Genomic DNA, 22,822 nt, shown 5'->3' with positions numbered 1-22,822 from the left:
AACCTCTTCTTCCCCAAGTGCAGCTTTATTTCTTGACTATATTTACCTTACTTGTAGCGGTGTAGCTATTCACATCCATGTTTAATTGCACACCAGCTGCTCTATTCACTTCATGTGGTTTTAGCGAATGGTTTGCGTACAGCTCTTTGGGAACCACAGAGATCCTCTCGTGATTACCAAGACTGTCAGAACTGGCGGTGGCGGCTAGCATGCCTGAGAATAGTTGTGGGAGGATGCACTTGGACATCCGTGAGCTCTGCACATCCTAAGAGTTTTCCCAAGAGATGCTCTTCATTTGTATTACCAAGATAAAGTCAACAGGCAGATAATTTGAGCAGCATTTACTATCTACTTCATGCACTTCAAGTCTTGCCCTCTCTAACCTTGGGGTTGAACACAGGTAGCTTTATCATAGACCTATAAATACTGCTGAAACTCCTGTTTCTGAAAGACAGGCCACAGTAATTTTCTTTGTGGCAGTAGCACTGCATTTATAGAGTAACTGAATTGCTCACCTGCCGGCCAGTTTCAACAGAAGAAGTTGATTTGGGAAAACTCCCCTGGACATAATAAAGCTGGAGGATCATCCACCCACAGACACACACAGGCTATATAATAAGTGGTTATTCAACCCCAGGGGCGGGTATTCAGACAAAGATCTTGCCCTGAGAAATGGCTCTGGCCTGAGTTTGTACCTGCTTGATGCATTAACCAACGTCTTCAAGCTGCTTGGGTTGCGGATGAGCTTGTCCAGCATGCTGACAATTTCGTCAAACTTGGGCCTGCTGTTGCGGTCTTTCTGCCAGCAGTCAAGCATTAGCTGGTAGAGAGCAGCAGGGCAGTCCATGGGACTTGGCAGGCGATAGCCTTCCTCCACGGCTTTAATCACCTACGGGAGATAAAACACGAGGCTAATGGGTTGCTTTTCTTCCTCTCACCTTTTTCCCAAAATGCAAATTGACTTAAACAGAGAACTCTTGGACCAGCAATATGGTCACATAAAATCCCTGCACACAAGGGGCAAACTCAGTAAATGCCACTATCTTTCATATTTTCTATGGGATGGGTTGAATGACTTCATTTTTGGACACTGTAAAATGAATCTAGAAAGCCAAGGCACTGCTGCAACCAGGGGGCCAGATTGCCAGGTTGCACTTGTTCAAAGCTCAGTTGAGGTCTGTAGGTTATATACCAGGAAACTCCCGGAGCCTACCCTTAGTCCACGAAAAGCAGCCTGCAGAGCTTTCTGGCATCTTCTTGGAGTGCAGTGATTTTGTTTATGCATATGTTGGCTCCTTTTTAAATGAAAAGGCATGTGCTAGACCACAAATTTGTATTACAGTAATAAAAGTCTGACTGTATTTCAAAAGAGACTTTGAATGCTAATTGATGGATGGATTCAAGGCAGAGGCAGAACAACCATCTCATATATCATTCAATACTGTCTGGGTCTAGCTGTTTCTTACTGTGGCCACATTTCTGCCAGGAATTTAAAATGTCAGCCCAAGAGTATGTAAATTAAAACCGGGGGGGGGTGTTGTTGCACTGATTTCAAATACAAACCATCTATGGTTCTATATCTAAAACAAGTGGTATGCACATGTGCTGCCCCTGCCCTCTCGAAAGGCAGAAATGAATAAATGAGGGAAGAATTGAAGAAAGCCACTTGTTTTCCCCAGTTTGGGGCAGATTTACAGCAGGGCTCCAAGCCCAGTGGTTCCCATTTTGAACCATTTCAATTTTCAGGAGAACGCAGCTTGCGTTTCAAGCCACAAGGGTCTGTGACCATGCCAAGAGAGTCCCGGCAGCCCATCTTCACACTCTCTACTCCCAAGACTCCTTGACCAAAAGGAGCTGGAAGCAGCTATTTGCTATGTGGAAAACCACAGCGCTTCACTGCTGGGCTCCAAGGACTGCCTCAGATGCCATTCATTCTAGGCCCTGTCTTATGATTTGAAAATATCCTGTGTTTAAAAAGAAGGCTCTGTGGTTAGAACGGAAGTTGTTTCCTTGATCTTTAGTCCCTATAAGAGCAGTACAGAGAGTGCCACGTCAGGCTGGCATTGCATTTCAGAAGGCTCCGAAATTCAGGACCGCATGGATCGCTTTCAAATTGTCCTGCACCACAGGGCTTTTTGCCAAGTAGAAGAGTCCCAGGAATGAGCTGGGCTGGCTGAGCAGCAGTAGTGAGAACCTCAAACTCCCTAAGGATGTATATAGTAGAGAAGAAGTTAGGCAAGGCTTTCTAACCTTCTCCAAGGGTAGCGAGCTTATCTGAAGATCTGGCCCACAAGACCTGCATTCCTATCTAAGATTTCATCTGTCGGTGGAGCAGTTGCACCGCTCTCTACCCAACCTGCGCTTGCAAAGCAATCTCTTCTACGGCCTGGCTTTTGCTCGCAGCACCAAAACCCAACCCCACTACACTATGCTATCTGCACTGTCTTTCTTCTCATCATGCTTTTCAGCTGGTCCCTGATACCAAATTTGCAGCTGCCCTGTAAAAAAAGCCTCAGTGTGGCACAGCCACGAGAATGTTATTTGCTGTGTCCGTGTCTGTATTTATAACTATAACGGATCATCCTCCAGCTGTAGCAGAAAGAAAATAGTAGCAAGATGGGGAGCAGACCATCTGGCACCAGCTCAGAATATCTGAACTACATCTGCAATGGGGTTATGCATGTTTGATATTCCTGGCAGTAACATCACAATCAATAGCGTTAACTCAATTTACAGGATGTCGTTCATTCTGGTGATACAATGTAAATGGTATCAAAATAGCACGAGGAGCTAGGACACTGAAATACACTCTTGCATCTGAATGTGCCTTGGGCAATAAGAAGAGCAAAAGAATGAAACAACAAAGACTGAGTCACTTGTAGCCATCACAATACTTAGAAAATAGCACATTTGCTGTCCCAGTCATTGGTGCGTACTGCTTTGTAAGACCTGAAGAGCTAAAATTTGCACCTACAAGGAGGCATTTTTGCCCCTGTTCCTCTTCTGGACAAGCACTACTCGCTTACGGACTGGGGTGACTGGATTGGATGTTTGGGAGAAGACAATTTGCGGTAGTCTATTCCAGTAAACCAAAGCAACACTTTTAGCTCTGTGTTTTCATAAAAACAGCAGTCTGAAGACTAAAAAGCAACCACTGCGATCATTTAGCTTAGCAACCTGTGTAACACAGGCCACAAAATTCCTCTCAGCAATTCCTGCATCAAAGCCTTATTTTGTGGTCGAGTCAAAGCATATTTTTAGAAGGCCATCCAGAAACCAGCACGACTTTAAAACGCGGTTTGTAGCCTTTGCAGTTACAACGCTGCCTGCCCTATGGCACTGCACCTCCTTTAAAGCAATCCATCTGTAACATGGTGAGAATCGTTTTGCTCATCGCTGACTCTGCTTGCAAACGATGTCCTTTAATTACAAGCCATGCAACAAGAAACTCTTGTGCAACGGAGTCTGAAATTCATGTGAGCACTGGTCCTTTGCACTCAAGCCAATGCTGTATCTAACACCACTGATTCTTCTGCCCTCACAAGCAGAGGAGGAAAGGAGAGGAGGCCTTCAGAAGATGGAGGACAGCTTAAATCACATGAGAAACATGCCACAGCAATGAATTAAGTTTCCTAGGCTACCACCACCCAGGCACTTGCCACCTGCACCTGGGCAGAGAGGTAACCCAAGCAAAGCCTGAGCAGGAAACTGATGCTCATTAACATCTCACCAGTCCTCTTGCTAAAGTAACCAGTCCCCCATCCACTTCTTCGCAGGCAAGTGTGAAATTCACCCTATGCCCCACAGTGCACAGAGGCATTTGGGCTTTTTGGAACAGTTCTGCAAAGTGTGGATGTTTATAGCGTTATGATCCAGACAAGGGACTCACGTGGCCATGGAGCGTTATTTCACTGGCACCAGCCTGGCATTTACTGAACAACATCTGTGCTATGCCGGTGCATCAGCATTAAAGATAGTTACAGTGCTCCCTGTGACTGAAAAAGCTTGGCTCTCAATTGCTGCATTCTCTGCACAGGCTATGGAAGAAAGTCTCTGGATTTGATTGAGATAAATCCCTGCGTAGACACATGCTGCTTTACCAAACTCCCTGCAAAGTGACAGCCTCAGCAATGCAGAAGCAGCAGGGCGTTCATGCCAAACAATGCGCTCGTCTCCCTGGCCAGAAGCACGGCGTGACCGTCTCAAAGGTATCGCTCGTTTCCGCGCCTGGACTTGAAGCAAGATGAGACAGCAGCTCAGCGTGACAGGTAGTAACAGCCACTGATGGCAAAGGCCCGCAGACAAAACACAGGAGAAACAGAAGGCTCAGCCAGAGCCTTTGCTGCCAGTGAAACAGCAGAAAGCCACGGGGACAGGGACGGTGCTCAAAAAAGAGAAAAGGATGAAACATCAGGTGGTGTGACCAGAGGAAACGCATGGTGGAGCGAGGACCTGCTTGCTTTGCCCAGCCAGCAGCAGCATCCCGTGGGTGGCAGGGCTGAAGAGATGAAGTGGGAGGGATCAGACACGACTCCAATTGGCACACGCACATCGCACATCGCAGAGCTGCTTTGGGGACCCCGCGTGCCTCACGGTGACCTCGACCTCATGCACTAGCTGCTGTCCTGAGACCTACACACGTCACAGTTCTCAGAGATGTGAAGAGGCATGACGGTCCTAGAAAATCTGGCAACCTCCGGCTTAAATTAGCCTTAGACAAGGACAGATGTTTACGGTGAGCTCAGGGTAGGAGGTAGCCCTGCAGTAGGATCAAGAGACCCTTATACAGGCTGAGATCAGAGTTACAGTCAGGAGGGGGACAGTGTCCCCAGGCATCTACCTGTTTGGAGATGCTTCAGAGGGTGGCCTTTGAGGTCAGAGGCTCAAGGGGGCACTGGGGCCCAGGAGCAAGGGGACACAACTACGAAGGATGCTGTGCAAATGAACCATGAGAGCTTGCATTAGCACAGACTTAACAAGATGTTCACAACAGGAGCAAAACTATGCTCTTGAGATCAGCAATGCAAAGGCAACCGAGACGCAGTTCTCTGGGCTGCTGTCACTAGATCAAATCACCCAGCTTTTGTGCAGGGAAACAAAGCCCTTACCATGACTCTCTTGAGTTTCTGCTTTAGGTGGCAGCAGGGGTTTGAACATACAATTGAAATGCTGCCTGTTATCAGCATCTATCCCCTGGCAGACCTTTGTCATTAAGCAGAGGAGGGACGGGCTCCAGCTCTAACAGCATTAGTGAAGCTCCAGCGGTCTGCTGGGGGAAGCAGACTTGCCTCTGCGCAGACACATTTCCCTCTGCGCACAGCCTGTTCTGGGCTGCTGCTGCAAAAAAAGAGCATCAAATGGGAGAATCGCTTTTGTCTGGCATGGGGGAGCAAAGCCATTTTTGCAGTGGCTCTCCTCCTCTTAGCCCCATCTTGCCTCTCTGATTGCAGAATGAACGCTGAGCCCTCAAAGTCCCATCACGCGGCAGCTCTCACACGTGCTTACATCTTGGTTTGTCATTTCCCAGTAAGGCCTCTCGCCATAGGACATCACCTCCCACATCACAATGCCATAGCTCCAGACATCGCTGGCCGATGTGAATTTGCGGAAGGCGATCGCTTCGGGTGCTGTCCATCGGATGGGGATCTTCCCTCCCTAGAAGCAGAAAAAAAGGGAAAAAAACCAAAACCAAAAAACAGATTGCAGAGGAGGGCAGAGAACATGCAAAAGAGGACAAAACAGCACTTCTTAGAGCACTGAGGGATGTTATTTTCTCTCTGGAAAGAGACATCGAATTTTAAAGTAAATCTGTTTGACAGCATGGGGCCCCTTTCCACATTATCTCAGCCCATAAGCATTTGTAGGCTGCCTACTAATTGGCTGTCCTGAAGGTTTGTTGTTTGAATGCTGTTTGAATGCTGGGACATGTATAGGATCAACATCTCAATTATGTTGCACGGGTTGGTAGGGGAATACAGTTCCTCCGTTTCTGAGAGCGAGCGGGGGAGGAACAGACAGCTCTGAAGCCGAGGAAGACTTTGATCTAACGAGGGCTTCATGCAAATTGCTGCGGAAGTAATGCCCCTTTTCTCTCTTTTTTTTTTTAAATGCAGTCCCGATCCTGCAGAGAGATCTGCATAGCAGGCACCAAAATCTGTGTGCGCAAAGACCAGGCTGCTTGGCCTCTGCTGTGGGACTGAAAATGATGCCACAGCTGTCAAATGTGCTTTTCTGTTCCCTTTCTCCCTTTCTACCGTTTTAGAAATCAAACTTCAGACCAGCCTTGAGAAGGAAGAGGGGAGGGAAAGGGGAGTTTGGATTAAGGAATACTTTTCTCATTGGGTTTAAAGAGTTGTCTCCCTTGATTTATATCAAAATATATTTTACTGTGAAGTCCCTTCCTCTCAGTGTTGAGCTAAATATTGGAAGGTCTCCCTGAATGCCCCCTAACAGTGTTTGTTATTGGAGAAAAGTAGAATTTGGAACACATTTTCAAAGAAAATTTTAAAAAGTCCCTTCTTCCAATAATTATTTATTCACAGGCTTATCAGCGCATGCCTTAAGTGAGGGGCCGGATTCTCAGCAGTGCCAATTAGCACATGGCAGCACGTTGCAGCCGCAGCAGGGCTGGCCGAGAGCCCTCCAGCCTGCAGGGAGGCTCCGGTCCAGCCGTGCACTGAGTGCCGTCGCGGGGCCGTGACTGCCAAGAGCTGAAAGGCCTTTCCCAGATCTCTGCGGGAACTGGGAACATGACCCAGAGAGCTCCCACCACCCGTAAGACAATACTCTTGGAAAATCACGCTGATAGGACACGTCCAGGCGTGCCAATCACTGCCACGAATATTGGAGGCTCTCTCCGGGCCTGTGCTGCTGAGGATAGGTCCTGCTCCTCCCCCTCTCCACAGTGCTGGGGCCACGTGGCTGGGCTCTGGGATGCGTGGGGTGGTGCCCTGAAAGGATGGATCAAGGATGGAAAGGGGCAGAGCACTGAGGCTGGAACAGGTCTTTCTCAGGTTTGGGGAAAACACCCTCAACAGGGTAATTTTCAGGGCAATGTGCATCATTTGCAATGGACATTACACACTTACCAGTGTTTTAAAAGGGTTGAATTGTCCAGAAGACCATGGCTTTTACACCTCTGCATGGGTGCCTAAGCAAAGCACTTGCTCTTTCCTCCCTTTGGTATTCACCAAAGAGGACAGAATAGAGCTGGGAGTGCAGCACCTTTGCAAAGTTTGCTATTTGACTCAGGTGCTCAACATGAACTTAAAAGTTATTAGTTAAGTTCTGCCTTATGTGGCCATCCCCACTACAAAGTCACAGGCATTTGCAAAATTAATCTTACAATGATTAACTGGTAATACCTCGGGCCAAACCCTCGTGCACAGTTTAGAGACTCTGGATTTGTAGAAACCTCTTTGCTAGAGAGCCTGAACACCAAAATATGTCAGGGAATACTTTTTTCTTGAACCCAGTCAGTTCGGTATCCTCATAAGGGAGTGCAGTGACAGGACAAGGAGTAATGGGTTTAAGCTGAAGGAGGGTCGATTTACATTAGATGTTAGAAAGAAATTCTTTACTGTGTGGGTGGTGAGGCACTGGAGCAGGTTGCCCAGAGAAGCTGTGGATGCCCCATCCCTGGAAGTGTTCAAGGCCAGGTTGGATGGGACTTTGGGCAACGTGGTCTAGTGGAGGGTGTCCCTGCCCGCAGCAGGGGGGTTGGAACTAGATGATCTTTAAGGTCCCTTCCAACCCAAACCATTCTATGATTCTATGATTCTATGATAACTCACCCTGGTTGTGTAAGCTGCTTCAGGGTCATCTTCTAGGACTCTGGAGAGGCCGAAGTCTGACACCTTGCAGACTAAGTTGCTGTTGATTAGGATATTCCTGGCGGCCAGATCTCTGTGTACATAACCCATGTCAGACAGGTACTTCATTCCTGACGCGATGCCTCGCAGCATCCCGACCAGCTGAATGACCGTGAACTGCCCATCGTTCTTCTGCAAAAGGAAGGAGACATTTGATCAGTTGAGAGTCTCTGCACCCTCAGCATTGCGTGTGCATGAATAAGAATGCAAAGGCAAGTCTCCAGGGAAGAAAAACAGGGAAATTAATAATTCATTACTCTCATGCTCTGACCATGAAGCTTTTCAAATTTTCACTGTTTGGATTAGGATCTCTAGAGACAAAGCTAAGGAAATGTAGTTCTTTTAACTGGAGATCAAGGAGCAAGCTATTTCCACTGGTGACTGCTAAAGAGATTGTGACTGGGAGTGAACACATGTAGTAATGTGTATAAAGGCACCAGGGTGGGCCGTGTCTGAAAAGCCAGCTGAATGGTGCCAAGCTGCATGGAAATCCTACCTGCAGAGGTCCATGTGTGAATATTTGGGGGTAGGGGCTTTTCCCCACGTTGCCACACCGCATTTCTAACCACTTCCCCTATCGTCCCTTCTCTAGCTCTTTTCCTTTCATGGAAAAACAAGGAAAACAAGAAAAACAAGTCAGGGGTTTGCCATGATGCAGTGTGGATGTGCTCTTGAAACACATCAAAATTTGCAGAGCACTGGAACGGGCTGCCCAGAGAGGTTGTTGAGTCTCATTCTCTGGAGATATTCAAAACCTGCTCTAGGTGATCCTGCTTTAGCAGGGGGGTTGGACTAGATGATCTCCAGAGGTCCCTTCCAACACCTACCCATCCGTGAATCTGTGAGTTAATCATTTCCATGCAGCAGACTGCCTTCTAAAATAAACATAATATCCTCCAATGTTTTCTTCTCTGTTTGTATCAATGCACAAACCAGATCCTTCATGATGCTGTATAAATATAGATCAAACAGACAACTGAGCTACTCCTGCCACCAGCCAGCATCAACAGCTGGACCAACACCCAGCAAACATTTTCACTGATATTAACCATCTGCAAAGAACCCAAACTTTAACCAAGGTCCCCCTGGAAAAAGGATCTAAGTATTACCTTTAAAAATGTATCCAGAGAACCGTTCTCCATGTATTCAGTCACTATCATTACTGGTTTGCCTGGGAAAAAAGTGCACGAGTTAGCAATTTATTTAAAAAACATGAACAATAATAAAGTCTTGTCAGAATGCATCTGAACATGAATATACAGCCATGCAACAGTAAATCTACACCGAGACATGCTGTCCCAGCAGGATGACAATAGTTTTTGCCAGAATGTGTGTAGAAATAGGGGAATCTATGAGGAGGGGACGAAAAAGTAATCCTGTATTATGGGTGGGGTACCAAGGCCTGGAGTGTTTAGATGATGTTTGAGGAAGAGGGTGCAAGCTGAACCCAGGCAACCTATGCACAACCTTCTCCTCATCTCCATGAACAAGCAGAAAGCTTGCTGAGGCCAAATTGCACACAGAGATCTCTTTGGACTCTTCCTTACAGCTTCAATGCCCTGAAATAACAATGGGAGCCCAACAGGAGCAACCAGGATGATCTGAAGGATCTACCTGACCTTGGTAGCCACCAAAACCAAGACCAGGAGAGGATGGGATTACAACCCTTGTAATTCAAGTAATCCCATGTGACTACCCTTGTAAACACACCTGGAAGTAAGAAAAAGAATATTTATACTGCACAACAAAAGTGGGTTAAGTATTGAATGATTGTGAGTGGAAATCAAAATAGAAGTTCTTAACAACAGACCTGGTCTCCTATTGTTGACAGGAATAATAATGTTTTTCCAAATCCATTTGATTAATTTTCATGCCCAAGTCATTTTAATGGTAATTATATATAGTTTTTGCTCAGTTCTTATATCTAATTTCTCGCTAGCTTGCCACAATGACATAGCAATAATTAATGTGGTGTGCTCCAGCCCTTGTAAATTCAATGAAATCTTATAAGGACATGTAAATTATTTTTTATTTAAATCAATTTCCATTAGCTAGCATGAAGCACAGACAAAAGAGGAGCTGTCAATTATTTGTAAAGTGCATTATAAATGTCTTTCATAGAAACGATCAACGAGAGCTGCCGCATGTCATAACATGTGCGCGAAGGTAAATGCTCCTAAAAATCGGTGCATGTTCTACCATTTAGATTGATCTTAATCTTCCCACTTTCCTGTTACCTTAACTATTTGCCTAATTTATTGCTTAATTATCTACATAATAAAGGTAATTGTGAACTTGTCAATCAAAACACTCATTGTTGCGCAGATACTACCTTTGCAGCGTGAGGGACCTGTGCTGCTTCAATTCTTTGAAGTTAATATCACAGCTACTGCCTGAGATTGAAGCTTGCCAAAAGTATTACTTCTGATATGAGAAATACACCTTGGGGACTTGAAAAATATCATTGAGTCCCAAACAAAATAATGGACCCCATCTTCAAGGATGACAGCCATCTGTCTACACACAACATGAGCTGTGTGCAGGAGGGAGGAGAGATCTCAGGTGACATTGCTATAGGTTGGCAAACACGTCAGTGGCTGCACAGGAAAGGAAAATCCCAGGTATGTTTCAATTTTTTAAATTTTTTTTGTTTTTAAACACTAAACCCCCAACTGTAGCATGGGGTCCCTTATCTCTGACTCTTCAAGGTAGTGTTGCAGCAAGTCTGATGTCTCGTTACGCCACCTCCCTGGGTGACCTCCTTCACACTCCTCCCTTTGGTTGCCATCAGAGAAAAGAAAATAAGAGTTCTGGCACTTATCTTTCATTATCTGACTGCTGCAGGTTGACAGTAATTGTGGAATAAATTAGCCCCATATCCAAGAGCATGGAGATAAAGACACAAATAGAGTAACTTTCAACAAAGTAAATTAAAAGTAAACATCGGCCTTTCTAAAGCACTGGGCTGATTTTCCATGTCAGCAGGGCTCCCTCCTGCTGGCATTACAGGGCCATAAAATGTGCGTAGATGTCATTCATATCAATGTACTAATGCAATGTGCACACCGTCACTGCAGCCGAATGGGATGCGAATGAAAACAGGACGGTCGTTACCTTTGTGAAGCAGAAATAGCTAAGGGCTTGTCTGCGTGGGGACAATGAAGACGATTAATCCAAATTAACTAAGGTGTGCATTTGAACTAGATTAGTTAAATGGTATTAAACCCCTGCGTGGATATTCTCATTCAGAATTAAAAATAACCTAATTCAATTTAACTTAATTTACTTCCAAAGTAAATCACAATGCAGCAAAGACATTTTACTCTAAAGATCTGAATCTACGATAGGCCAATGACTAAGGGAAAAACAAGTTAAACAAAACTTTGAGATAGCAGCATAGTTTGGGATTCATGAAGGTTGCTTTGGTCCATTTAAAAGAAAAGAAAAAAGTTGGGAAAATGCTCCAGATGCCCGATGGAAAAAAATCTGAGTGCAGTAAACAAGCATTTACTGAGCTAATGAGGAGCTCAGGGTGCACATATCCTCCTGCATCCAAACTCCAGTTGCTCCAAGTCCAATTTAGAAGCAAAGCTCTCAGCATTTCCATGGCCTTTGGAGCAGCTCACAAGGGAAGCACATCCTCTCTAGAACTGGGATTCCCACCCATCCCCTGAGGCCCCGGCAGCCAGAAAGACTCAACCCTGTGTCAGCAGGAACGTTTATCGAAGTATAATCCTCACTTGCTTCCTGCCCAATATCCCACATCCCCGCAGGGCTAGAAATGGGAGCTTTTATGTATTAAGGGCTATACAAGGTGACTCTGAGAGACTTGTATTTATTCAATTTTTGGGAGAAACCTATCTTGGTTACTTTTTTCTTTTCTTAAAAGTTTTAGGAAATGCAATTTCAAGGGAAAATGCAAGAAAAGGCTGTTGATTGCAAAATAGCATTGATTTCAAGTAGGCTATAAGGATATGAACAGGACAAACAGCTAGCATCTCTGTACTTTCTCTATTGCAGCTCTGAAAAAGAACTAATTTTGGTGACTCTGCCTCTGATGAATGACAAATGGTACTAACAGCAGCCACGTGGCCCCAAACACCAGCATTTTAACGGCAGTAGCTAAGCTCTGACATTACCAATCATGAAGACAACATTCACACTTGTGAGGCTGGCGCTTCTTCAGCTAGCAAAAACTTCCTGAAACACTTAAAATATATTTTAAAATAAAGGAGTAGTTGTTTTCAACAAAAAAAAATCCTTGATGCAAATAATGTAGATCCTCCAAGGCTTTAAAATGGGAGAGTAACAACGCCTCTGCACCTTTCCCACAGCCTCAGCACAGCACCAACCACCGGAGAAGCTTGGGCTGGGCACATTCGGATGTGCTGTCCCTTCCTCTGCCCTTATCTTTAGTGCATACATTAATGTGGAGAACTGGGTGGGGCAAGTTATGGAAGGCTATTTTGCTAACTGAGCAGTCAGATCTCAGTAACTCTCATGCTGGGATGTGTTGCTATCCATTTCACATCTTCTCCAAGCCCTCTACGCCTCTCATAATCTATATGCCAGCACCAGGGGCAACTATCACCAAGGGCATCACTAGCAGATCCCAGAAGGAGCTTGCCTTAATCATGGTTTTACACAGTCCTGTCATCTTCAGCTACACTCCCGTTCTTCCTCCCTGCTTCTGGAAAGCAAAACTTCAGCTAACTTCTGTCCTTGCTCACATCCCATGTAAGTGATCACAAGGCCCAGCACTACCCTCCTGCGGGCTTTGCTTCAGTGGTTTCTCAAAATATGATGGCTGGAAATCATCATGGGTTGTGGTTGGTTTTGGGTTTTTTCCCAGACTTTTGGTAGCAAAATCCTCCCCGTTTCCCTGCCAGGGAAATCGCTTCCCACTTCTTGGCACATCTTTGCTCACCCTGGGGCTCATGTGGTTTCAAAAGTAAACTAATAGAGGCAGGAATAAGAAGTGAGTCTGCTTGAAAAACTTAGCGGGTGGTTCGGCGTTGCTGCGTTCAAAATGCTCTTGCATTTTGCAGGCCATAGGTGCTGCTGAACTACTTTCAGGGCAGCAGTCAGGCAGCACACTCCATCAGCATTCAGACAAACCCAGGCTTACTGCCGCCTCCGTCACCCACCCGCTGCCTGAGGCTGGCCAGGTATATTTTTGTCTCATTTAATTTTTGGCCTTTGAAGGGGGGGTTCTCCTAGACCATGCATATTATGCCTAGGTGAGGCAAGGTTTGCAGAGGCAGTTAATGTTTTTTTTTAAATTTTAGCCATTAGCTATCCATTCTAGCTGGAAGAACGCTGAAATCCTTCAGGCACAACACCCCCTTTACAATGTTGGGGAACCTGTTCCTGGCTGGACCTATGAAGTGTGACATTTCAGCATGGGGAGTTCACTGCTTTTTGAGAAATTATGAAAGGCGCAGTCAAAACGCAAGTTACCCAAGTCTTCCTCCCCTAACCAACTCTCCCCTCAGCCAGAGTTCAAGGACAGCAGTCCACAGCAACTTGTACCTACTTTTTGTGACAACGCCTTCAAGGTGGATGATGTTGGGGTGGTCGAACTGCCCCATGATGCTTGCTTCTCCCAAGAAATCTCTCCTCTGTTTCTCTGTGTAGCCCACCTTCAGGGTTTTGATAGCCACCGGAAACTCACGCTTTCCCTGCAGCTTCAGCCGCCCACTGCAGACTTCCCCAAATTCACCTTCAGAGAAAAATCAGAAAGAACAGGATCACAAAATGTCGAAGGAACACACGTCTACAGCATGCAGCACAGCCCCTATCGATAGCTCATCAACAGCATGCAGGGCTGCCCCACATTCATGGATGTGGAAAGCTGAACATTGCAGTGATCACCATCTCAAATAGCCAATGTACCACAAGCCAAGTAATTCATAAGCACAAGAAAACTAGGAAGAAAAATGTAATTTTCCTATATTTAAAGAGCTATGTTCTACATTCAATTGGGCTTTTTCCTCATTTCATGTTTTTGTCTACTAGATGAAAGAGTCCTGTCACATCCTATATCATCACCCTGTATAGACAGCTGTAAAACACGAGCCACTTGCTTCTTAACCTTCCTTTGGTAAGTTAAATAGATGGAATGATGTTAGCCTTTCACAGCAACATATATTTTTATAGACTATAAACCCTTTCCGATTTTATTACCACCTTTTTAAAAAGGTAACCCAAATGGATTTTTTTTTCTTTTTTTCTGTTGAACAGTAAATTCCCTCCAAAAACACAATATCAGAGGGCAGAAAATATTCCTAAGGTTGGGTGCAAGTCCAAACAAACAGCTAACTGGAAAGAAATGGGAGGTTTTTCTTTTAACCAAAGCTTTGGACTTTGGTTTGTGCTTTTTTCCCTCTCCCAGATGACTTCTTATTAATTTTTGCTTCAAGACTGACCTTAATGGAGGAGAAGAAAAAAGTTAAAATGGTGAGAAGAACCTAAAATTAAGTGACTAATTTCCCTCAGCATCCATCAAAGTAACTCAGCTTGGTCCAAACGTGATCATCTTCTGCCATTTTCAGTTCAGTCCTTGAATTTAAACATTTCAGCTGGAACACGCTCCCCATCACTTGCAGGGTACCTAACAGCACAAATATTTCACGGCCCTTCCCAGATCTCTTGTGTTAAGAAAGCCAACCCTCCATGCTACTAAGGGTCATGAAATGCATTTCCATACCAGCTCCGATAACTCTTTCAATGGTTATGCACGAAGCTTCAATTTCCTTAGCAAACTCGTGGACGGCTTGATTAGGGTCCTCATAGGTGTGGGGGTCAATGTAGGTCCTTACTCCAGGCAGCTTAACTGCAAACACAAATTCAGAGTGTTAACGGCACATGGTATGACAGAAGATGGGCAATACACACTCCTGTTCCTCGCACTCTGCTTTGCTGGAAAACATTGCAGCAGGGAAACCTATTTCTACAGGAAACATGAACAGTATTCTGGGAAAATTACATTTAGTTTATATGTGACGCACATGCAACTTCATCGTATTTAGAAAAGCACACGATAGTGCTCAGGTGGAATGATGCACAGCTAAAAATCACTCTCGGTGCTGCGTAACAGGCTGGTCCGAGGTCTGGTGCAAAAGGATCCCTCTCTGGATCTGGAAAGGGTATGCCAGGAGGAAAAGTACAAAAAGTAAAACGTTAAGGGAACAACTTGCCAAGCAAGTTGGACAGATGGGGGTTGATGGAGAGCTGCAATAAATTATGCCCTACCAGTCACATATTAGCTAATCAATTGGCCACATTATTTCAGATGGAGTTACTGAGATTTAAATGAACTGAATATTTGCAATACAAAGCCTGTGGGTTGTACTAGTATAAATATAATCAATAGTAGGCTTTTTCTCCAGGACTTGAGAGGGGGAAAAAGTATTTTCATTATCCATATTATAAGTTTGTTTTGACAATCATTAAGGCTACTCCCATGAAGAACTGCTCATCAGTCTAATAAGACAGCTACATTACACTGTGGCTCTTAATTGATTTGCTTCCTGCTGCCTTCATTACATAGCACTAATGGAAATTTGACTTTCACTCAAGATGCGTTTGCCTTTTCCACCCCAAAAGGCACCTCGCTGTTACCCATCCCCAGATCCCACAGCACTTGATGAAGGAAGGCTTTTCAAACACTGGCTTTGGATGTACAGAAGGACTGATAGTAATCACAAGATGTACTTTCTAGCATCACCACAGAGGGGTTTTTTGTATATAAGGGCATTAACACAGCATTTCTGAAAGCTTCCAAGAAGCAAGAAGTAGGTGTTATTCCTCACGCCTCTGCAGAGGCATCCAAGGCAAAGAGTAGCTGCAGGCTTGGTCCTCACGGCTGGCTGGGGCGGAGCAAGGGTTTCAAACAGGTATTCTGGACTGACGTGTCCAGACCACAATAATGTAGAGTTGTTATGTGCCAACCAGGCAAAATCAGTAGCATCTTGGGTGACAGAGGAAAGACAGATGAACAGAACAAAATGGCTTGCTAGAGAGATCTGCTGCAAACATACAGGTGTGAATAGCTGGGCACATATAAGGACTCTTCAAACATTCAGTTCTCCATGGGGCAGGTGGGGACTTACTGAATAACAGAACAAACAATTCTTTTGTGAATTACCAGCAAAACCAGATTTAAACCAAAACAAAACCCCGAACAAACCCCTCTCAGTTGTATTTCTCATTACCACAGAGAGCCAAAACACATGTATGCATGTTCGATCTTTACTCACTGTGGCCATTATGAAAATGCATCTTTTCTTCTTCTGGATCTTGCTTAGCCTTGCTATAGCCACATCGCCTGGAAAAAAAACAGAAGAGTGTTTTTGTCTCCGGTATGGTAGAATCCCGCTCTTTACTTCAAATCACATGAAGCACAAAAACCCAGAGCAGCAACGAATCCAACCTCTCTAGCGGTTGTATTGCTGCTGTCCCAGTTTTAGCTCATCAAACTACTTGCAATTTCCCTAACGGGATTCAGGGCCCAAGGCCCACTGATTTTCAATTGGACTTGTGTTTCCAAATCCCACAGATGCTTCTGAACAACTCCACTCTACCATACGTCTAATTCAGCTATTATTAAGAAGAAAAAAAAAGCAAGAACAGGAAGGACGATGGAAGGGGAATGGGATGAAACATTAGAATAGCAGAAGCAAGATCCCCTGCACTGCAGAGCTTTTGCAGGCACCATGTTGTATGTAATGCATGCTCCCCTTCGTCCACTGGGCATTTGCACACAACTTTGATACTTTAGAAAACAGCCTTGTGTAAACATTAACACCTTATACACATGCAAAATAACGGCTTAAAAAACCCCAAACCCTGTTGCCTCACTGCCTTCAAGGGTCTCCTATGTATTCCTGGCTCTGATGGGGTTTCCTGCACATCTCCTGTCTTTACGCAGGGGAGCTACCATTCATGCAATCCCCTCTGCCCAGCAGCAATACAGATGGAAGAAGGCACGCAGTCACTGCCCGACCTATCTTGCTCCCACGTTAGCACCAGGCAGTGCAAGGATGCTGCCGAATCCTACCATGGAGTTGCAACCACAGCTATATGGGAGTCGCATCTCCCCCAGGGCAACCTCCTATTAATCTTTGGCTGCTTTTCCCTGACTCATCCCTAACTCTTCTCACTGGTTCTCTAGACAATGTTACTGCATTAGCATTCACTGGCTGCTTTGGTGGCTTTTCTGATACCTGCTTCACTTAGACAACCACATAGGAAGCCACAGAGTAACTGCATAGGCAAGGAGAACTGCTATATACACACGTATATATACATTTAAAAATACAGGATGAAGTATGTATGATGCACGTATATATGCCAGTCTTTCCAAGGACCTTATATTATAACTGGGTACAGGAACTGGATCATCCTTAAAGCAAACCACATGGACATGAGACAGGAGGACACTGCTTGGTAGAGTGAAAAACCTGCAACAGACACCTGCAAGCGCGCACTGGGATCGCTAGCTGGCACACCTCAAAGAAAGCCTCAGGCTACTAAGAAACCATTTAAAGATGAAAAACTTGGGAGTCTTCTCTTCCATTGCCCATGATTTTTGAGATAGAGAGATGCAAGCACTCCAGTATCAATCACAGCAAGGAGGAGCATACGATTAGCAGAAACAAAACTGCAATTAGGAGGAGGCAGTAATAGGCATCTGCATGAAACATGCCCTCAGCGTGAAGTCCTATTACAGGGAACTGCTGTCTGCCTGGATGCAAGGGGCCAAGCAGCCTTTTGGCTATAGGATTTTGGCACCAGATTTGTGAAATGATCACGTTTACAAACAAAAGCCCAAACACAACAGGACACGCACCGCCGCTGAGCTGGCCCCCAACAGAGCTGGACACCGGAGGGTTGAGGAGGGGAAAAGCAACATGAGCTCCCGGGGTTACTCCAGGGAAGGGGAGCAGGCACGCAAGCTTACCTTGGGGAGAAGGGGAGACCTGTGCCAAGGGGAGAGGAGGAAAAAACAGACTGCAAAGGTTGTGCAAGTGCAGGGGGGGATGGATCGAGACATGGTGCAGAAGACAAGGGGGGAGGCTGACAGGCAGTCCGGGACACAGGCAAGGAGATAAACAGGTCACACTTGATAAACAGCCAGGCTATCCATGCAGGGCACAATTTCAGCAGCAGCAACCAAGGGAGGAAGCTAACAGGCGGTCCAGGGGCACAGGCAGGGAGATAAACAGGTTGCACTTGATAAACAGCCAGGTTATCCACGCAGGGCGCAATTTCAGCAGCAGCGACCAAGCTGAGACCATCACGCTCCGAATGCAAAACCCACAAGCGTGGCAATGAGGTGCCTGGAGACATGGCTCAGTTATCTGCGCGTCGGCACTCGTCGCTATGTTCTAGCGGCAGCAGTGCCATTTCCTGAGATGGAGTCCTGCCTAATTAACTCAAAAACTAGGCACTAGGTGTACACGGAAACCCTGGGAGTAAGGGTCATTTCAAAGCATGTTTTGGTGTTCACAATCCCTGGGGGAAAATGGATTCTCCTCCTTCTTCATTATATTGCCTCCCCCTTTAAGTATATAAACTAGAGATATGAGCATCAGTATCAGTTCCCACTTCTGGCAACCCTAATCTTTTCTGCTGCAAGTTGCCAAAAGTTACATCAGTTTTCCACAGAAGTAGTTTTCTGAATTGAGGTGTATAACTCAATTTTCCTCTTAAAAATACACAAATGTTTCAATTCTTCCTTCTACCAAAAGCACATACACAAGATTTCTTTTGTTCGCCTTTTAGAGCAAATGCCCTCATCTCAGGCATGGAGTACTTCACCTATGAATAAGCTTTTCTAACATTATCCTTTTTACTACCTGCATCTCCTGATTCTTCGACCATAAAGAGGGAGGAGAGAGAAATGGGGAACATGCCATTGCCTGCGTCCAGTGATCCCAGCACACCTTGATGCACAACGGTCTATGTTTTTCTGCCCAGGGACATGTTCAAAGGGCCAATGCAAACCAGTTGGCTCCGGCTGTCCCCCACTCTCAAGCTGGGTAACGCATACAGCAGCACGTCCCATTAGCATACGAAATCAGGCTCTGGGACCCCCAAAGCATCATTAAAACAAGCCTGGACAAGACACACCAAAGTGAAATGGCGGCGAGTGGACTGCGAATGTCAAGCAACAGTTGGGTGTCACTAACGAAGCTCACTGCAAAACCTGCCTGCTGCAATCACTTGTGCCCTTCGCACACTCGCTTTCTTAAACTACCCAGAGAAACAAGCCATGTACACGCTGACTGGGGCTAAACTGCATTTCTTCCCTTCTGGACCTTCATTCACATGCTTTAAATAATACACACAAGCAGTGTTTTCTCCTTTCTTCCCCAACTAAATCCCATAAAAATCTGCTATTTCAGGTTAACAGTCCCGATTTACTATGTGAATCTTACTGGCAGATAAAAGTATCTAAATATTGTGATTTGCAATATATTTTGGGGGAAGAAAAAGCTCCTACTTGCTTGTGAAATAATCCATTTCTCCATGTGCATTTGCTCTTAATATTTATTGGAAAAGCTGCAAGTTAAAAGCCTCTGGATGGAAGACTAACTCTAGTTTATCGTCATTGTACAAACCATAGATTTCCTATATCTTTTCTATATCACGTACAGCAAAAGCATAAAGATCCTGATGCTGTCTTCATCTCCCACTGAGCTGGAAGACACTCAGCCAAAGAGTTAACATAATTCAGCAGCACACCTGAATCTCAACTCATTTATTCCTGTTGTGGATTTGTCCCAGTTTCTGTATCTAGAAAGCAGATGTCTTCCTTGCACAGCTCTGTGTTTTTCAATAAAAGTATCAGAGGAAAAAAAAGTGAGACTTTAAATATTCTTAAGACATCATGTCTTATTTAAAAACTACTTGCAGATTGGCAGGCAGCTCGTAAAATATTTATGGGGCAGATTATAAAAGTGAAGTTGTAAAATGATCCCTATATAGGTTTATAAAATATAAAACGGACAGGTAGAAAGATGAAGAATCCAGCTGGGAAACCAGTGCCCACTGCCTCACATGGCAGAAGCCAATTCACACAGAAAAATCCTTCAAGAAACAAGGCAGGAAGATGCTTGCTCTCCCTGGACTGATGGAGACACTTTGCATCTGACCCTGTGCTTCGGGGTGCCCTTGCTGGGTGGTGTTTGGCCCCTTGGCCACCTAAGGCATCCCCAAAAACCACAGAATGCCCAAAGGAAGGAGTTTCCATCTCCCTAGCTGGGGTCACCACCCAGGCAGGACACAGTCAGGGGACTGTGGCGCTGGACATCGGACATCCAAGCCCTAGGCAGTGATGTGGGAGAGTCTTTATATATTTTTTTTATAGGCATAGGCCAAAGCATTTCAGCACGCAGCCAAGGCACTACCGGAAATGCACACGGGGACAGCATTTAGACATTCCCGATGCGGAAAGGGACCTCACCTTGCTAGGCAGTCAGTACCATCGAACAGCTTGTGCCCTGAAGCAGCATGCAATCTCCCATCCCAGTCCTGCAGAGATTTATACATGTGTTTAATCTCTTAAATATGAGATAAATGAGCTCTGTGTGCTTCTCTGAAACCGAGACAAAACGCCACTTGCTTTTCAGGGGTGAGACCTTCACTCAGAAGCACATCTTTTACAATAAATCAACTTTGAAGAATGCATTCAACCCATCTTGAGCTGTCATTTTACAGGAGGGTTGTGAGGACCGCAAGGTTGTTGTTTACAAGGGGTTAGTGCTCATTTCAGACTATTTATTCCAAGATGTTAAAGCAATAAGGCTGCATACGTGTTGCAGGGCAGGACTGTGTTCCACCCGAGGAACAAACAAACATGGATCCATCCATCTGGCCAAGATCCTGTTGCCTCAGCTCATGTGTGGAGACAATAACTTGTTCAGCAAAGTTTTATCCTGGATAAACAACACTGATACTGAGAGCCAGAAGCAAAAGTCTACCTCAAGCGATGTTGGTCCAGTTCAGCATTTGCTTTTGCTGCTTGCAATCCTAGAACATATTCAGTGTCACTAAACCAGGAAATACTCAAGGGAGTAGTGTAAAACAAACAGCTTTTACACTGGAAGTTGTCTCCCATTTTTCTGTTCACTTTCCTCCTGCTTTTTTGATGTCTATAATGAGTTACTTCCATTGCACTGGATTAAACTTTCGCCTGGAGTAACTTGGAGCAACCCATGCAGGCTGGGAATCTGACTCATTCAACTCCTCTATCTACTCTCAAAGTCCTATAATTTGGAGAACGGGATCAAAAGAGCACTAAAAGGTCTTGAGATGACAAGCTACGACCTTCAGCTCAGTTCAAAGATACACGAGACGACTAACCTGAGAGGAACCAGGGCAGGTTCCCTTCCTAAGGGCTGCAGGCTCACCATCTTCTCAGCTGCTTTCCCAGCCACTGCTGTCTCCCTCTACACGGTGTGACCCTGGCTTCAACCTCTGATTAACTTGGATGCCTTACAAAGGAAGTTTCACAATTGCAGCAGTGGTATTTTTAGCCTTTAGTCTTTCCCTGCCTTTGCACTGAATGACTCCCTGCTTTCCTAAACCATTGCCAGAACAATTAAAAATAATTTAAACAAGGCACCATTTCCCCCTCTCGCAGGAAGCTCCCTCTGAAGTGATCTCCATAAATCTCTCTAAAGAGGTTGTCCTGCCTTCCCATGGGCAGCCAACAGTATCCATGCCTTGAAGTCACTTTTCCTATTTCCCCCTCCCAGCTTGCTGCCACGTTAGTCTCTCCACAGCTTAGGAGGAATTGCAGAGGGTGTTTTCCAGGTCATCCAAGTTTTCCCTATGCACATCTCTTCTTTGTAGCCATCCAGCCCATTCCCGGTCTCCTGTGAGAAGCATTTTCCAATGCTGCCACTCTCTGGTTGGGGCCTTGATGAGGACACTTGAAGCTTGACTCCCAGTGAGGGACTGCTGGTGCACTGGTGGCACAGGCACGACAGACAACAGAAGTACCGGAAGGCTTTCTTTTAGCACAATCATTGCCAAACTGCTGGCTTGCAGCAATGACCGCACGTACTAGAAGAAGATTTTGCAGCCAAACACTTTGAGCTGAGCAGCCTTGCTTGCTAACACTGCTCATAAGCACTCAAAAGCCACAAAAAACAATTTAAAAAAGCTCTGAGAGTTAAAGAAAAAGCCTTCTGCTTCAGGGCCATCCCCCAGAAAACACAGTAGAAGAGTTTCACACCTCTCACCCAGCTATGCTGCAAAACCTTCCCAGTCTAACAATGCACATGGGACATCTCAGCGCTCCTATGGTCTCAAGCAGCTATCTGATGGAGATGGGGATTTCATGACTCTCCCAGGAGGCTTAGGAAGATCTCTACCTGCACAGATTACAGCCGATTCAGAGACCTAAAACACATTCCCTTTGGGGAGCAACTCAACTCGTGTCCAGTCAAACCAACAGAAATTAAAATCACCCTTCCTTTGATCAGTTAGAAAAGAGGGGAGAGTATAAGAGAGCAGAAACTGGTGAGGCAGCCCAGATGGTGGCAGAAAGGGGCAGCATGCAGCACGGACACGCAGCTCTCGACGCCTGCAGAGATATGTCCAACGCTGTTGGAGCATATCACTGGCAAATAGCATCATGTCATTGCCCTGTATGTCATACATCGACATGTATGTCGATGACATACAGTTCATTCCACTGACATGCACGTTACATGCCACTAAATACCTTTCCGCTCCCGCCTGCCCCCGCATCCTTTCTGGGGGCAAATTACCTCCCCTGGTCCCTTTTGGTGACAAGAAGCAGAATTTGATGAAGTGTCCAGCATATGTGATTATGACACATGACATTGCTGGTGCAGTGTCTGGATCGATGACAGCATAACATATCAGCTTTTTTTTCTCCCCTGGGACCCCTGCTCTTGCTGGAGGCACGCTCT

General features: G+C 45.4%; 1 protein-coding gene across 17 annotated transcripts in view; it reads right to left on the bottom strand.

The window, feature by feature from the left end:
- Positions 1 to 22,822, bottom strand: part of EPHA5 (EPH receptor A5) — a 224,357-nt gene that overhangs the window by 28,324 nt on the left and 173,211 nt on the right. For all 17 annotated transcript variants that reach the window (XM_054825687.1, XM_054825689.1, XM_054825688.1 and 14 more), the window contains 7 exons: positions 16,133 to 16,200; positions 14,581 to 14,706; positions 13,408 to 13,593; positions 8,981 to 9,042; positions 7,794 to 8,003; positions 5,506 to 5,655; positions 696 to 889 (listed from right to left, as the gene is read on the bottom strand). In XM_054825687.1, coding sequence (XP_054681662.1) covers positions 696 to 889; positions 5,506 to 5,655; positions 7,794 to 8,003; positions 8,981 to 9,042; positions 13,408 to 13,593; positions 14,581 to 14,706; positions 16,133 to 16,200 — 996 coding nt within the window. The remainder of the gene's footprint in view (positions 1 to 695; positions 890 to 5,505; positions 5,656 to 7,793; positions 8,004 to 8,980; positions 9,043 to 13,407; positions 13,594 to 14,580; positions 14,707 to 16,132; positions 16,201 to 22,822) is intronic.

The sequence above is a fragment of the Grus americana genome, chromosome 4, assembly GCF_028858705.1.
Source record: "Grus americana isolate bGruAme1 chromosome 4, bGruAme1.mat, whole genome shotgun sequence".
NCBI lineage: Eukaryota > Metazoa > Chordata > Aves > Gruiformes > Gruidae > Grus > Grus americana.
The sequence above is the reverse complement of the archived record's forward strand: the minus strand, read 5'-3'. Positions and strand labels throughout refer to the sequence as shown.